This window comes from Rhamphochromis longiceps, linkage group LG11 (assembly GCF_057381845.1).
Source record: "Rhamphochromis longiceps isolate RC_006_pf linkage group LG11, R_longiceps_female_GT1.1, whole genome shotgun sequence".
In the NCBI taxonomy this organism is placed as follows: Eukaryota; Metazoa; Chordata; class Actinopteri; order Cichliformes; family Cichlidae; genus Rhamphochromis; species Rhamphochromis longiceps.
In genome coordinates this window covers 26,157,897-26,175,251 of record NC_140567.1, presented here as the reverse complement: position 1 = coordinate 26,175,251, position 17,355 = coordinate 26,157,897, and the positions used below count along the sequence as shown (strand labels likewise).

The 17,355-nt window shown below is 41.3% G+C and overlaps 1 protein-coding gene across 1 annotated transcript in view; it reads right to left on the bottom strand.

The window, feature by feature from the left end:
• erfl3 (Ets2 repressor factor like 3) overlaps positions 1 to 13,919 on the bottom strand; it is a 72,720-nt gene extending 58,801 nt beyond the window's left edge. Inside the window, exon 1 of the mRNA XM_085423344.1 lies at positions 13,263 to 13,919. Within this exon, the coding sequence (XP_085279470.1) occupies positions 13,263 to 13,284 (22 nt within the window). The 5' untranslated portion in view covers positions 13,285 to 13,919. The remainder of the gene's footprint in view (positions 1 to 13,262) is intronic.
• Positions 13,920 to 17,355: the final 3,436 nt, after the last annotated feature.

The following is a 17,355-nucleotide window of genomic DNA, read 5'->3' as shown; positions in this document are numbered from 1 at the left end:
TCGCGGTCACTGCATCCATCTTTTATACTGTCTATGACCCAAATCTAGAAAAACTGAAACTTTCACAAATTAATAGCCAAATATTAGTATTAACCAATTTTGAAAATAGATGGTATTTAACAATGTCCATGGCTGATATTTTTCTATTGTGTCATATGACTTCTGCTCTGGCGAAATGTTGAAAAACAGCATTTTCAAGTATGAAAAAATAATCTTTTGAAAAATGAAAATAAAAACAAAATGAACATAAGCAAAGAGAAAACAAATCAGTTTAGCAAAATCATCTACTTTCAAATCACTCATCAGAATTTAAATTTACAGAAAAAAATCTTACAGTTAATCTGTTTTCATCCTTTCATCCATCCATCCAGTCTTTCTTTCTTTCTTTCTTTCTTTCTTTCTTTCTTTCTTGTCATTCTAGTTGTTTATTCTACCTCTTATATTAATCATGCTGTTTGTTCAGGTTTTAAATCTTTATATTTTATACGAGTGTATTGTATTTTTTATTATCATTAATTAATTGTGGTCTGTGAAATATTGTGTAATTACATTACACAAATAAAGTGTATTATTATTATTATTATTATTATTATTATTATTATTATTATTATTATTATTGTTCTTGTATCATTAAGGCTATTAGACAAATCTGTAACAACCAAGAAATTCACAATCGGTTCATTCCTGCAAACAAGTTTACTTCAAAACACCGACATCAGTGAGTCACACGCATGCACGGATCCCACGTTCCCACACACACCTCTGCACTCTGCCTCCACTCACAACTAACCTAAGGGAAAGAGTGTACCTTAGCACAGACCCTGGCTAATTCCTGGGCCAGACAAACACAATAAACCTACTAACATGACGCCTACACTCACGGTGAGGATACTTGCTGGGGGCTAGCTGGAGAAAATGTATGAGACTACAAAGACCCTAGTGTGAGTATGGGTAAAAGCAGTTCACTTAATTTACAGTAACAGCACCTCTAATTCATTTTCTACGGTCTTTCTCTAGCCTGCAGTCATGAGTGTAATATTTTGATTGGCATCTCTCAGCAAGCTGTTGATGCTGCACTTAGGTCTTGTTTCCAAGGCAACATGTATACAAAGCATTACTATTTACCACAAATGCACATGCTAGCAGCTGCAAACCAGACATGAAATGTTACTGAGAATATGCAAATAAAATCTGCTTGTCTACATCCACAACATTGATTTGCTGCTCAAGATTTATGTTGCCATTGCTCAAGTTATTACTGTTATTAATGTGATATGGCCAATAACTAAGGTCCCAACACTTGAAGGTAGATTAGCTTTTAATTAGTCACACATGTAGCTTGCTTGAATTCCCACATCATTCTCTTAATGATCTCTTACTGAAGATGAAGCACCTTTAGCCCACATTATTATCTATCTTCACACCTGTGGTAGCCCCTGTTTAGCTCACTGCCTTTTACTGCATTCTTTGAAGCTTTAAAAATCCCTCTGCTGCTTTTGATTCATTCTTCCCTACTTTCATTTTCCCTCTCATCCTGTGACTAGTCAGGGGATCTAGCTCACTGTTCTCAAAACCTTTAATCTGCTAAACCAACAATCACTGCGTATATGTACAGTATTAGTATAGTATGTGTGTACGCCCACCCGCATGCAACTGCATGCCTGTTACGTAATTTCCCTGGGCCACATCTGATGCTAAAAATGGACGTGCATAAAACTATTGTGACCTAGGGCAGGACTACTGTATGGAGGTGCTGCAGCACACACAGAATACAGTGAGAGCTGAGCCTGCTGCTTAACAGTTAACCACAAATTTAAGTCTCAGAACCATTTCCTCAACTAAAAATCCAACTTTGGTATTGTTAAATAATAGATTATTACTCAATTAAGATTTGTACGAATGAAATACTAACTATTTTGCAGTATATACCAAAGGAATCATATTTAAACATTTCAATCCTTCTGGATATTTGTAAATTAAAGATAAAAATTGCATTAGGCAATCATTATTTAAACTCTATACTCATGAATAGACAAAATGCTTGTTGTGGTTTTGTCAAGGCAGTTAAATGTACTGGCCACCAGCAGAGCAGTGAAAAGTATCAAAAGAGTATTATTTAAAACTTATAAAATTCCTCAGCTAATTCTCTTCAACGGGATGAACATTATGGCACACATAATCCTAACTAACCAGGTAGTATAACAATATGATAAGAACAAGGGACTCTACAAAATGCGGATGAAGAAAAGCAACCAGAGCAGCTCTAAAAGAACTTGTAACTGAGAAAGTAGCTGTGTCTGCTGTTCACAAGTTTTAAAAATGAGACCGCTTCTGTGAAGGGCGCTCACAGCAGGAAGCTCCTCCTTATTCTTTTGTCTTTTAATCCCAGAAGCAGCTTCTTCCACCTTAACAGCAGGCATAAATGACTGCATCTGTATGATGACAGAGTGGCAGTGAGCAAAGCGACAACTGCAGAGGGTATATTGGCACCTTTAGCCTTATGACAGACTAGTGACCTGTTCAGGGCGTGCATTGACTCTTACCCAATGACAGCTAGGATAATTTCAAGCCCTCTCCCGTGATCCTGACATGGTAAGCAGTTAAGAATATGGATGAATGGATTAAAATATTAAAAATCTTTCTCCATATATAGTATATTCTATATACTCTTGACATAGGAATCAGCCACTGTAAACATTTATAAAGACTCACTTAAGCAAAAAATAATATAGTGTCAAACCCCAGAGTGTGAAAAAATATATACATAGTTATACATATTTCTGGTCATACTAGACAACACTAACTACAAGGTAACTGAAAAACTGATGTAGCATAAACCTCTGTAAAGTAGAGAATGTGCACCTCACTTCTCAGGTCAATGCTAAGTCTATAAGAGCATACCTGCATGGTCAAGAGGCAGTCACATGCACGTGTCTGCTCAGCAGTGCAGCTTAATGTTAATAAAAATAAGGTTTTCCAAGTGGCTGTCTTGCACAACAGTGCTGTTAAAATTATATAAATTGGAATTTAAAAAAAAAAAATCACTGTTCTTGAGTAACTGTGATGTTTCTCTAGCATTAATAATTCACTCAAATGTCAACTAACCAACAGCGCAACTATCTAAAAAGTTTGAGTGTATGTTTGGGTCACTTAAAGAGTGGAGAGTGGTAGACCATACAAGACTGGCTAGCGCACACTTATGGACAAACCCCCTGGGAAATGTGTGATGAATCTGTGTGTGTGTGTGTGTGTGTGTGTGTGTGTGTGTGTGTGTGTGTGTGTGTGTGTGTGTGTGTGTGTGTGTGTGTGTGTGTGTGTAGCACTGATGGTCATCTCCATCATTAAAGTTTTATCATTCTGCTTTCCTATAAATACCTTTCCAATGATCCAATGTATTATTCAGTTTCTTTTAGGCTGGCCTACACAGATACACAGGCGGAGGACCAGACACACAAAACACACACCTGGAGAGCCCAGAAAAAGCCAGCGTCCTGCAGTGAGGAAGTCTCATGAACATTTAAGAAGGTGGGCAAAAAAAGTCCGATTTCTCTCCAGCCGAGAGCAAAATCCAACACATTTTATTCTGCTCACACATCTTGGGAGAAATTCAGTACTGTGCGTGTGTTTATGTGTACAACATATGTGTTTAACTTGGACTTGACTTTGAGCTCCTTCTTTGAATTTTCAGGCTGATTCATGAAGGTGAACATTAGTCACAACCTATTTCAGATACATTTTGACCGTGACAGACAGTTTTTATATATTACACGAGCCATGTTGGCAGACAGCTGAGCTGTATCTACTTATCTGGTAAATCAGTGGTGTCCAGTGAAAGAAAAAGAGACAGTGTAGGGTGACATGAAGCAGGAGAGAGGAGGAGAAAGCTAATGGAAGTGGAGCTGCCACTGGGGTATTAACCCATGGATTGGTGACACAGAAATGAAAGTGAGAGGGAAGAAAGGATGGTGGGATGGGAGGGTCAATCGATGCCTAAAAAGGTTTTACTCCCCTACAGGGACATGTGCATGTGTGTCTGTTCGAAATGAAAACATTCTCTTTCTCTCTCTCTCCTGGACATACACACACTTTACAGAGTGACCCCATCTGGCTGAAAAGTCAGAAGTCAGGCTAAAGAGTGGGATTCAGCAGCAGTCCTTTGATTTAGGGTATATTAGCATTAATGGGTCTAATTTTTGTCTGATACAGTGAATCATTGTGTTTCTAAATCTTGTCCATAAGAGAAAGTTGTCTAAAAGACAACATCAGATTAAACAGAAACTGCTGATAAAAGATAGACAATAGCCTCGTGCCACAAAAAGATCTTGCTACTATTACCGGATACATTTGCCTAGCAATTATGGGGTGTTTGCATGTACACACCTGCAAAAAGCTAATGTGAACTATTTGCCTGTGCTCACAGTGTTAACCCTCTCAGACTCAAATTAAACTTTTTGTTGCTAATGCACAACCAAGTCCTGCAGTGGTACTTCTGAGTAAAAAAAAACTCATAAAATATGTATGTGGGGTAATCAGGTAGTTCATTTTTAACTGTTGCAAATCGGCAACGCCTGCCTCGAGAGGGTTAAAAGAGGAGATTTTAAATCTGAAATATAATTAACAATGCTCACACAGAGGAAATCTTTCTATTAAGAGCAGTTTTTATTCCATTCAAATGCACAATGTTTACCTACGGTTAAACTACTGCTGTCAAAATACACATAACTTTCCCGCTCACATGCTTACTCTATGATGAGTTGGCTCAAAGTGCAAAATAAGCTCTGACGTACAAAGCAGAACAGGTCTGAACATGGAGGAAGACAGACAGAGAGAGCCAGCAGAGCGAATAGACAGACAGGAGAAAGAGGAAAGACTGGTTGAAAAGAAAACTCTAAATGTGATCTTGCATTCCTTACATGGGGTGAAGGGAAGGAAGGAGAAGCGAGGAAAAAAGAGGGAGGAAGGGGGAAGGGAAAGGTTGGTTGGTAGAGGAGGAGGGTGACAAGAGAGAAAGTTTAACTTGGCGCCAGACAGCATTTCAAAACCCGGCTGACAGCCAACCAAACAGGCACGGGCACACACACACACACACACACACACACACACACACACACACACACACACACACACACACACACACACACACACAGCATCAGCACTGCAAGTGGCACAGAAGTCCTTTTGGTGACTTCCCATCATCCAGAATTAGATCAGATATTTGCCCTCTACCCCTGCTCCCTGGGTCCAGCACAGAGGCAGATTCCCAGATAAAAATAGCCAGGGGAACTATTCAAACACTGCTGCCTTTCTGCAGGGAGTGTCTGCTGACTGCACTGGACTTAAGAGGTTAGAGAGGGGTTAGGAGCTCTACTCAGCACCTCCCTGAATCAGAGGACAGTGGTACAGTCCGGTCGGTGCCACACTTACACACAAGCTTTTTCACACATTAGAATCAGGCCAAGACATTGTGGAAAACTGCTCTTTCTCAAATGTCGTGCACAGCACGAGGTACTTTCTCACTACTGGAAATACTCTGGTTTGGGCAAAGTTGCTGCCTGGTTAGAGCGTGCAGGAGGCAGGAACCATGGTGCCCACTTCCTCACTGTGAATACACCAGACAGTTACTTGGCACTGTTCTCACGCAGGGACAGTCGGATATGACAGGTTGATGATTTCAACCCTCTGCTGTTAAAATATTTTTTTGGCTTCAGAAAGCTGATAAAAAAAAAAAGTCTTTAAAATCAGGAAACAAAAGGAACAGTCTAAATGGCATGCATCAAAAATTATTTATACTAATTCCTTTTAAAAAAAAAAGTCCTTTATTCTCTTCTTTATTTATACTCTTCTCTAAAGGTTGGGGATGGGGCTAGGGGTGTGGTTATCACTGATGATGACTTAGGGTTTTAAGATCAGGGTATTGACAAGAACTAGGGGCAGTTAAAGGTTTTGTCGAACTCATTTTATAGCTATAATGACATGACATATGTGCAGGTACTAAGGTGGGAGACTGCATCAGCAGGTTAGAAAACTGTTTAGTGTCCAATCCCAAAGGGGGTGTGGACAGAGGGCTAGACTAGTCAGAACCAAAAATACTAGTTGGTTATTTTATTAATGTATAACACCAGCTTAGAAGTATCAGCTACCTGTTACTTCTAAGATGTCACAATGTCGCCGGTACTAACTCTTCCTCTCTCTCTCTCTCTGCATGATGGGAAGTTGAAAACAAGCAAGATGTATAATAAGACGGGATGACAGCCATATGAACAAGCACAGTACAGTTCTGCAGTAGTACTTAGATTTAGAAAATGGGCTTCAATGCATCTGTGAAGATGGCACACAAACACACACACCTCTAGAGTTCAACTGTTGCCAGATATATCACTTTTTATGCTTCTGTGACTGAAACGCTAAAAAGGCCGAGTTCTCGCACATATGTCAGATGCAGTCTAGACCTACAAATTGCCATTATTCTACATGATGAAAAACAGAGGTTAAAAAACAGCATATTATTAAACATACTTTACCATACAGCTAACAGTTGCTGAACACATACATAACTGTTTGAATAAACACATTCACCTTACATGCAAGACCCACATACTGCATGAATTCCACATAGTTCTGATTGTTTTAAAGCTGTCCTGTTGTTATGAACCCGCTTGGTATGAAAATTAGCAGCCACATTGTGCGCTGACCCCTTTATGCCAAGATGCCCCCAGCAGAACCACTGTTATTGGGGTTAATCTAGATTACCAGTATAGATTACAACACCCCTGAGGCCGAGCCCAACAAAAACAGCAACCAATGGGTGCAGCTCTGTCAACAGAGGATTGCAACAAACTACTCTGTGTTAATATATGTGTGCAGCAGGCCAGGCAGTTGTGGTGTGGTTAGAGGAGGTAATGGATGAAGGAAGAGGTAGCTAACTGACTAAGTGCTGTCACAGTGTTGACACCTTACACCCTGATTATACTCCAACTAGTGGAGAGGTGACAAGACAGGCTCAAACTTAAAGGACAGGTCATTGTATCGTGAGGATCCAAAATAAAACCTCTCATCTGGAAGGATCAGAGGAATAGAGTTACCTGGTTTTCACACAGGCGTGTGTGTGTGTGTGTGTGTGTGTATGGCATCAGACTCGGCTCAGTTTCAGTGGCGCCGCCGTCACCAAAAAGCCGTTACATACACCCACAAGTGCCGCTGTACAAGCTTTGTTCAACAAGTAATACCTTTACTGAGCTGGCCATCCAGAAACCTTCATGTACACACTTCATATTCTTCTACAACAACATGCCATTCTGTACCTCGCACCGAGTCAACTCCACAGCTCCGTAAACTCCCCGTATTACATTACAATGCACATGCATGCACAAACGCAGGCAGCTGCTGAACAGTGCAGGTCAACCCATGCACACCAACACACCCCTCTGCATTCTCAACATGTATTTTGATACCCATTTGAAAAGGGACCCTTGTCTGTGTGTATGTGGATCTGCAGCTAGCTTTAAAATAGAGTACAACTACTCTCATAGAATAACAGACACATAGTATCCTTATGAGGCACTGAAAATATCTCTACATCATCATCACTGTGTTCAGGAGAAGCTTGAAGAGATAGTAAGTGTTGTGTTTTCCCCTCATGTGTAATGCAACACAGCCGGCAACTATTAACCTTCTAAGCAGGAATGTGGGAGGTCCAAGAATTCCGATAAAAAGCAGCAGCGAGTACGAGTGTTTGTGTATGTTACACACATGTTCTTCAAAAGTGTTACACTTATCTGTCAACAGTTCATCCCATTCAGACATGCAGACCCACCCCATTACCACCTCTGACCAATAACCAATAAAGCCAATACCAGGGTCATACAGTGACCCCAGCCAGTGATCTCGTAGTAAAACTAGGCTCAGATTGCTACTGCAGACAAACGCACACGGCCTGAAGACACGCTTACTTAAGTTGCAGGGGTTTTCTATATAAACTTAAAAGTTCTTTAAGAGTGAAACCAAGATGCAAGAAGTTTTCTTTTTATTGTGCCACTAAAACAAAATAGCAACACTTACAAAAGATATGAAATATTAGAATACTAGATTACCATATTTATAAAGGTGCACTTGAGGAGGGTGTAAAAAATTCACAGGGGTAAAATACTGCACAGAAAGTGTAATCTGTAAGAATCTGTACAATAAAATAAACTGTTTTGGGTTTTCTCCTGGTTCAAAATGGGTCTTTTGGGTGGGGGCGCTGACAAAGCACGTAAGTGATTGGTATATATAATCTCAAGGCAAAAACACTGTGTTACCTATCTTAAAAGATATCTATGGATCTTCTTGTGATTTCTGACTGTTTGATAAACAAAAAATGTGTTTTATGCTTGATTAAATTAAGCCCACTTTATGCAAGCACTTAAAAATACATTTAACTGCATACCCAAACATAAGATCTGAAACAAATGGTGCCCAGGGTATGTAGTGCCTTTGTGAATTCGCTCTGTCCTCCTCCGCACACTACAGGACTAGATGGTCAGATGTGAGGTTAATGTGTGGGTCTCTGAGGCGGGGGTGGGTGGGCACGGGGGTGAATGTGCTGAGAGCGGTGCTGGACAGCAGTCAGAGGCGTTCGAACTATCAAGGGTAATGCAGCCTTGTTGGCTGCTGTCTCTCTCTGGTCTCCCTGGTCAAGGGCGGCACAGGACTAATGATGGGGAGGTCCATTAGTGTCGACTGGCTGAGCACATTGTTCCCTTTGGTGAAATTCCTGGCTAAATACAGACATTTGAAGACGACCCCCCCACCCCACCCCCGCGCACGCAGCACACACACACCAGAAGTCATTTGTCAACTACAAAGCATGATATTAAAACTTTTACAATAAAAAAAGAGTGTGACACAGAAGAAGCTGCAAGTGCATTAGAAACATCTTGCTTAGAAAATCAACCTATTACTGATTGTAAAACAAGCAATATAAGCAATACATTAAGCTTGGGATGAACACTTTTTCATACAGAGAGAAATACGCCAACCATGAAGTGGCATATTTAATGACTAGCCTCATGTTATGGATGGGTCCGTTTACACGTTTTGTGGGCTGAGGTTTTGCCAACTTTTCTGCATCTTTCTCCTGCCATATGATGACATTTGAGCCACACTTTGAAAGAATATTTAACTCTCTGTGGCACCTCAGTGTTTGCTCGGAACTAAAGGAGCATGTGGACCTGAAAATAGGTATCGATCCCAGCTTTGGCAAATGGATTACAATGGAAGTGTTATTTGTCAGAAGTTCAGAGTAAGTGTTAAAATATATGTAACATTGGTGTCTCAATAAACACACAAACCAAAGCTTCCTGATTCTTCTTGGGTTGACAAATTTGACCACACAGATAAAGAATGAAACTGCAGACACTTCCAGTTTATTTTTATTTTACTGAAGTTAGTTTTGAAAGCATAAAATATAGGTCAAGTTATTTATTTATTTATATTTTCTAAAGACTTCTTTTTTTTTAAAATTTTATGTATTTCTGTTCATTTCTTGTGCTGCACAGATACATTAGAATAGAATAGAATAGAATAGCCTTTATTGTCATTGTACAGAGTACAACGAAATTGGAGTGCCACTCCCTTAGTGCAAGATTCAATAATAAATATAAATGTAAAATATAAAAAGTACAATAAAAGGGATAAAGGGCTGCATAAAATTTTGGTCCACTATTGTTTTACTAACTTTAGCTTAATAGTTTCTAAACTATTTCTAAGAAGTTGTAAGTTCACACAATCAAAGTCAATTCTCTGCAGATTTACAAGCCTTTTCACATGAACAATTACCATGATACGACACCTTTGGAAAGTATGCTTCCTGAGCCTGATCACAGTAGGGCTCTGTCCCATAAAGCAGGCTGTAAAACTGTACTGGATAGTAGGAGGTAGTGGTTTTGCTGTGGTCAGCACTGCAAGGGAGTTTTCACAGATAAGGCTAATCGCTGTGCTTATCATCACAGCAGTAGTTGAGATTGAAAAGCATATGCTAGCAATCACACATGTGAACCCACACAGGGAGGGATGGCGAAATATCCACTCTCAAATCATTGGTCACAAACAGCCCTTTTGTCTCCAGTCCTGCCATATCAAACTCCAGGGAAACAAGGAGAAGAATAAAACAGTCACATTTAAAACTGGTGACAAACAGGTCAAAATGTCCAAATTTACTTCACTTTTCTCTCTCACACACACACACATTTCACAGGCATGCTGAAGTGCGGTCTCTTCGTGTGTCAAAAGCACCTCCAAACTATGAGCTGCTCCCCACCATTATTATCATAAAGAGAGGTCTCCAGCCCCACAAGTCCACACACAATCACTCTCAGGCCCTGCCCCACTCCCACCATTGTCCCACACTCCACTCACACATACACACACGCACAATGGCCACTCCAGAGCCAAGGGTCCCACTATGCAATCCTGTCACACAAGGACACAAACCAGTCCTTATCACATCAGAGAGGGAAACGAATGATAGTGGCTCAAAAGTGGAGGAAAATAGGTGAGATACAAAAGCTAGAGTTCAGATTATGTGGTGAGTGTGCAGATAACATATTAGGGAGTTATTATTTTGTTTCTGTAAGCTCTTATCACCCAAGCTTAATCAATCATTAGCACACCCTCCAAGGGCCACACAAAGATAGATTAATGATGTGTGTACATACCACCTCACTGCTGACTAATGCAACCTGAAGAAAACTTGGAATGCTTGCAGCCAATCCCCCCAGACTACATCAAGCACTAACAAAGACCAGGTAAACAGCAGTGATTATGATTAAATGGGGATACTTTCCAAAACAGTAATCCTATCATGTATTCAGCTTAATAAAGCGGGCGTAGAAAACAAAAGCGTAAAGGAAGTGCTGGAGAGAAAAGAACGTAAGCTCTACAGAGGCAGAACTTATCATATGGGACATAAATCCCACATCAAACAGTCCCAGGAATGAATGATTACATTTTTCATCCCACACATTACCCACGGACTGCTGTTGGCTCCTTCCACATCCAACAAAAGAGTTAAGGGTTAAAGCGCCGATCACGAACGGCAGCAACAACAGGAGATCAGACAGATCAAGAGAGCGGCACAGATTAGCCAGTTCAATAATTCAACTATTTAAAGGTGCTGTTATAGGATAAGATTTGCTGTTACATAATGACTTTGAGATGACGTGCATATAATTATAAACTACGGCTGAAATGATTAAGCAGCAGTATGAATCAAATTTGTGAAATCTGTGATGAATATCATGAGGAACAGACAACTTTTTCAAATTTTAAGCAATGCAAAACCTTAATGTTGAGCTTATTATGAAAAAGAAATTGTAGTCTTTTGATTTTTCACCTTAGGAACATTATTCTATTTAAATACCAATTCTTTTTTTTTTATTTCCTCAAGCTTAAAGACATCTGTTGTTTATCATATAGGTTAAAAAAAAGTGGAGTAAAATGCACAGACTTCTGTTATGTAAGGTAACACAGACAGTTTGCCTTAACTACATGCACAACAGTAATGTTTACATGTGCAGCCAACCTCCTAAAGCAAAAAAACCCCAACAAAACAAAACACTGATATTTGCTTAAAATGTTAACGAAATTAAGAAAATACGAGTGGTCATTTACAGACTGCCTCACCATCGGTGCACTCAAATGCAAAATAACACTGGTGGGATGTCTGTGTATGCTTTGGATCATGTCATGCAAAAGAGCCACAGTTAACCTTTTACTGAACAGATAGCAAACACAAACACACACAAGCAGCATACATCAAACCTATAACCTAAACCCAATCAATTTTTACTGCCTTCCCACATGGGCTCAGGCTATCTGCTGCCACACAAGCATGCATTTCCTTGTCATAAAAGGGCTACTTGTGGTGGGATGTGGTGTGATGTCACGGCAGCCTACTCAGGCTGCTGCAGGGAGTGTGTGTTTTTGAGTGAACGTGTGTGTGTGTGTGTAGGAATGTGGAGGGTAAAGGGGCTGATGGTGGGGGAAGGGGTCCCGAGTGGGAAGTGTCCTGCACTGCTTGACATGCCCCCACGCCAAATGCTTAGAAAGTCACCACATTGTTCTGGCAGCAGAGCACACTTATTAAAGATGCAGATACACGCTTATTATTAAAATTATTTAATAATAAGTGTTTGTTTCTAAAGCTTGGACAAGGCATCAGATTATTTGCTTACTATTCGTAAGTTATGAGACTACTCAGGCTCTACTTCCTTGTTATTGCTGTCTTTTCAGTCTATTTGGTGCGGGCATTTTGATTTAAGCATAACAATACTAAGATAAAAATCGTGCAAAACGCTAAACACTGCAGTATAATTGACTGAGATATACTTTCAGATGTTATCCACTCTCTCTTGAACCTCAAATCTCTTCACTTTTGCTGAAACAAATAGTAGCTTTGTGAATGGAGAAAGAATAGTTTAAGGCACACACTTTATGGCTAGTCCTCAAATAATAAAATGCATAGATGGCACACGAGTGTACTTCCACTTCCTCTTTTGTGCAGAGAAAAAAAATTCACTGGCTTCAATAGAGAAAGGGAGCAACAAGAACAAACTTATGCAAGCATTTCAGGAATTAGACAAACAGACACCCATACAGACCTCAGCTGACTGCTGGGAATCCCCCCCAACACACACACACACACACACACACACACACACACACACACACACACACACACACACACACACACACACACACACACACACACACACTCCTCACTTCAAACACCGTGACAGACCTGACAATGCTCCTTACTGAGTTAATATCACGTTGCTACGAGCATACCTGCCTTCATCCAATCACCTGAACACTGCTCCCTCATCATCTCGTAGAGATTGTGCTTCTAGGATTTTTACTGAGCTCTCTGAAAGTTTCTGGATGGAGAAATCAGGTTGTCTGGGTGACACGGAGGATGTCGCTTTCACCACTGTACAGTAGTTTAACCACTTCCTCTTAAAACTGGAGTACAGTACTAACCTGGACCAGATTGCTATTACTTATCAAGCGAAACCACTGGCTGCTGCGCCGCTCGTGAGAAACGAGTCAAATCAACAGGTTTTCATTTGTGGCTTTCAGGCTGGAAGCGGGTGGTTAACTGTCTTGCCTTGTTAGTCAATCAGCTATGTGCCGGTAGTTACTGTGGAGCTTTGCAGACTACAGCCTCTGGAAGTAAAAAAAGAAACAATAAAATAACCGTAATAAGGGGAGAGGCGAAAGCTTACCAGTATCTCCAGGTGTTTTCATTCTTTCCGCTTTAGCTCTTCGGCAGGACAGCTAAAGTTTGCTAAACTGGGAAAATTCCACAAAGCTGCTTGTGGAAAGAAAAGTCAGTCTTTCGGCCTCTTCCTCCCGCTCTGCTTTCCAATCTCGTCAAGAACTCGCTGAAGATACGAGGCAAACTTTTACAGCTTCAGCTCCAGCGGCTCTCTCTATTCGTTAAGCCGCCGCCGGGCACTCTCTCCCCCCCAACCTCTATCTCTCGGTGCGGTCCTAAACCAGCTATCTCACAAGTAGGACTCGCTTTATGCCCGCACCTCGTCGGTCCTCTCGTCCCGTAACTCGCAGCCTCAAATCTGCTCAAGTTGCTCAAGAAAGACGGTCAACCGTCCCGACTCGAGCCAGGCGAAAAGTGTCGTTCTCTTCTCTTCCAACAACTTCTTTCGCTAACTGTCCGGTAGCTGTTTACTCCGTCTCAACCGCATCTTCGTCGCTGTTTGACATTTCTCCGCCGCGAACCCGCCTTACTTCTCTGACAGAAATTAACGTTAAAAAGGAACCTCTCTTTCTTCACGGACTTTTTCAGTCTTCCACTCACTCTCGCACCACTCGGCGCTCACTCTCTCCTCCCCCCGTGCCTCTCTCCGTCCTCGGAGTGTCGTGTTTCGCTCGTTCTCTTCTTTAGCGGGGCCCGCCCACACTGACGGGGGACGAGGAGGGAGGGAGGAGGAGGGGGGGGGGGGGGGGGCAAACGTGGCGAGTCACGCCCCCACTCACCACGAGCCGGGACCCGGGCTGGCGTCACTGCAGCACGCGGCGTTGCCTGGGAGACCGTTACAGCGCGCCGCTGCCGTGGTGACTTCACGTCGAATCTTGCGGATAGAGAGAGGCGCGAGAGCGGCTTGACTCGCAGCGTTCATTTACGTCAGTCAGGTATCAATTAGGCCTCTTCCTATGAGGATAGATACACTTATTAAAGTAGAAAAACAACAAGAAAACGTCAGTTAGTGATTAATGCTGACATCAGGGGGCATATACTCATCTTTTTTCGCATGTTTTACGAAGTGAAACAAATTTTTAATCAGCGGTGGCTAACATATTCAGAAAAATAGAGCAAAAACAAGTTATGTACAGACACACTCGATTCTCACCTGCTTATTATTATTTCCATGGAGAATACAGCCTATCTATAAGATAACTCAGTCACTACTTTTCACCACCTCATAGCACAATACCTGTACTTCTTGCGGTTACATTTCTACCTATTAAGCTCCTTATTGTAGTATATTTAGTTTATCTGTATTTGTATTTTCTTTTCAATTCAGTTCATTCTTGTAATTTTACTTTTTTTTTTTTTAAATTTAAGATAACTAAGTTTATTTACTGATGGTGTGACAAAAAGTTTTGTGAGGCATTAATATAGTAGATTATATCTACAAGAACATTTAATTGAAGGGAAAGGTTTGCATAATTGAAACGAGTATTATACACAGGTAATTGAAAAGGCATACAAAACCTTTATGAAGGTGTTGCTCTGTGTTCCACATAATTTTGAGTGTATAGCCATCCATCTCCGGGGGTGGGTGGGGTTTGGAGCCTATCCCAGTTGCCACAGGGTACACACTGGACAGGTAGCACAGGTAGCCATACACAAGTTGCTTCTTCACTGTGGGAGGAAACCAGCAATGCATTAGAGTAGAGAACCAATGCAAACTCCAACCAGAAGGCTGGAACCAGGTGGCTCTAACCACCACACCCCTGTTGCCTTCTTAAAGTATATACATATAAAACATGTCTCTCTCTAGTAAAAAGTTTGCCAGACTTTTCACTTGTCCCCACTTTCACCCACATGTTGTCGGTTTTCTAACAGTTTTCCATCGCATCGGTTTCTTTATATTTCTCATTAGTAATGCCACCTTGTTTCTTTTGGTTAGCATGTACCTCATTCGTAAAATATGCCAATCCCCATTTGTGTTGAAGCTTTATTAGGTATGTTTAGTGTGTGCTGTTTCTTTGACTTGTTTCTTATTAACAGGACAGTGAGACCACAATTAAACATACATCTTGATTGTCTCGACATCACTGCTGTTTTCAGTTTTGGCACAGACTGAAAAAAACCCTGTTTTAACATTTTTTTTCAGTTTTCTGCAAAATCAAAACTTGTGGTTACTTTGAGAAATAAACTTGAATCCTCGTGCTACTCTCTCTCTTTTTTTAACTGCAGCCAATAAGGAGTTTAACCCACCATCAAACACACACACACACACACACACACACACACACACACACACACACACACACACACACACACACACACACACACACACACACACACAGTGACCAAAGGAGTGCTATGTGTGCATATCAGACACCTGACAGCACAGAGACATCTGGCCATTTGTAAGGTCTTGATTGGATGTACAGAATTACCTGTTTAACTGAGTGGACAGGTGTCGTGCCACTGTTAGCTCGCACACTGCTTCCTCCTCTGCTGATATGAAGCTGTCATGTTGTGCCGGTAATGGGTGAGGCGTCACACATGGGAGGTGAAGTGCATCTCCGTTTTTCTTTTTGTTTTTTTGCCTTTTTGCACACTAGCACCTGGTGTACAGGATGGAGGTTTAAAGAGCATGTTTTTGTGCTTTTCCCCCCCTTTTTTTCTTCTTTTTTTGACCGCACTGTTACATCAGCGATACACAGCACTGCACTGCCTTGTCAACAGGATAAGACAGTGGTAGTAAAACAAAGTAAACAGTCCCCTGATGGTAACAAAGTCCCTGTGGTGTGATTTACAAACAGGATTTCTCCTCCCTTTGCTGGCCATTCTCTGACAGGCTCAGGAAACCAAGCCTGCTGTGCCTGATAAGGAACTGGACTAAAAGAAATCCATTAAACTGGGCACTGAACCTTCTTCCCATCCTGCCCTGTCTTCTTCAGAAGCAGGAAGACCACAGGAGAGACCTGTGTGACTTTTTCTCACAGTGCAGCTGACAATAGTGCAATCAGCTGGGAACAAGTGTCACACCATTGCCCTTTCCTCTGTTTGTTGCTGCCATCTATTTTGACTTGCCTCCAGCACATATCTATCAATTGTTCTGCATTTTCAGATGTCTGCATGTCTGGGTTAGGTGAAGAGCGTTACAGCGTCTCTCCGAGGCTCTTCACACAGAGGGAGATGAGGGAAAAAGCTGAAGATCTGACGGGGGACAAGAAAATCTGACAGTCGAGTAAGAGCGATTTAACGCCGCGTGGACAAATGGCTTCTGCTGTTTGATATTCCTGCGTACGCTTATCCACGTGTGCCTCTGTCTGTGACTATTGTAACTCAAGCACAGGAGATGACATTTACCGACAGCACAGTACATTCTGAGCACTGATAAACACGGCGCTTCACTCTGCACCCTCTCTCTCTCTCCTACCCGCTTCCTCCTCCTAACCTCCTCCTCCCTCACGCTGGCTCTTCATCCACCTCTCCTCATTTCTCTCCCCCGATTGCCTCTTTGCATTGTTCTGTTGTCTTTTACCACCCATCCATACATGTGCCCATCTGCCCTCCCGCACGCTCACACCTCTTCTCTTCCTCCTCCTCCTCCTCGTCCTTCTCCATCATCAGCCACCTCTCCGTGCCTCCGTCTCTTTTCCCTTCCCTCACACCAGCTCTCACCTTTTCTCCACAGGTCACTGCTATAGCTACAAGGTTGACAGACTTGTGAAAACTAAGTAAAGAAACTTGTATTTTCAGTATAAAGAGCTTGTTATATATTGCAATTAGGCACAATTAGCTGGCAGTGTATTTGTCCTCTACTTTATGCTTCTATTGTCTTTTTGTTGTTGTTGTTGTTTTACTTCTTCTTCTTTTAATTACTTTTTAAACAGATGGTGGACTTTTACAGTTCATTCGTCCTTAAACTGTTATAATTAAAAGCCTAATTGTGATGTGAGAGCTTGCTAATTAATGGAACTTTGAATATTTCAGAACCAACATCCTAAATAACTTGAGAATATCTGCTCCAATTAGTGCACATATATTATATTTATATATTCTTGCACAGAAGTAAAGAGCTCAAAGTACAGATGTCTGAATATTGCGGCATATGC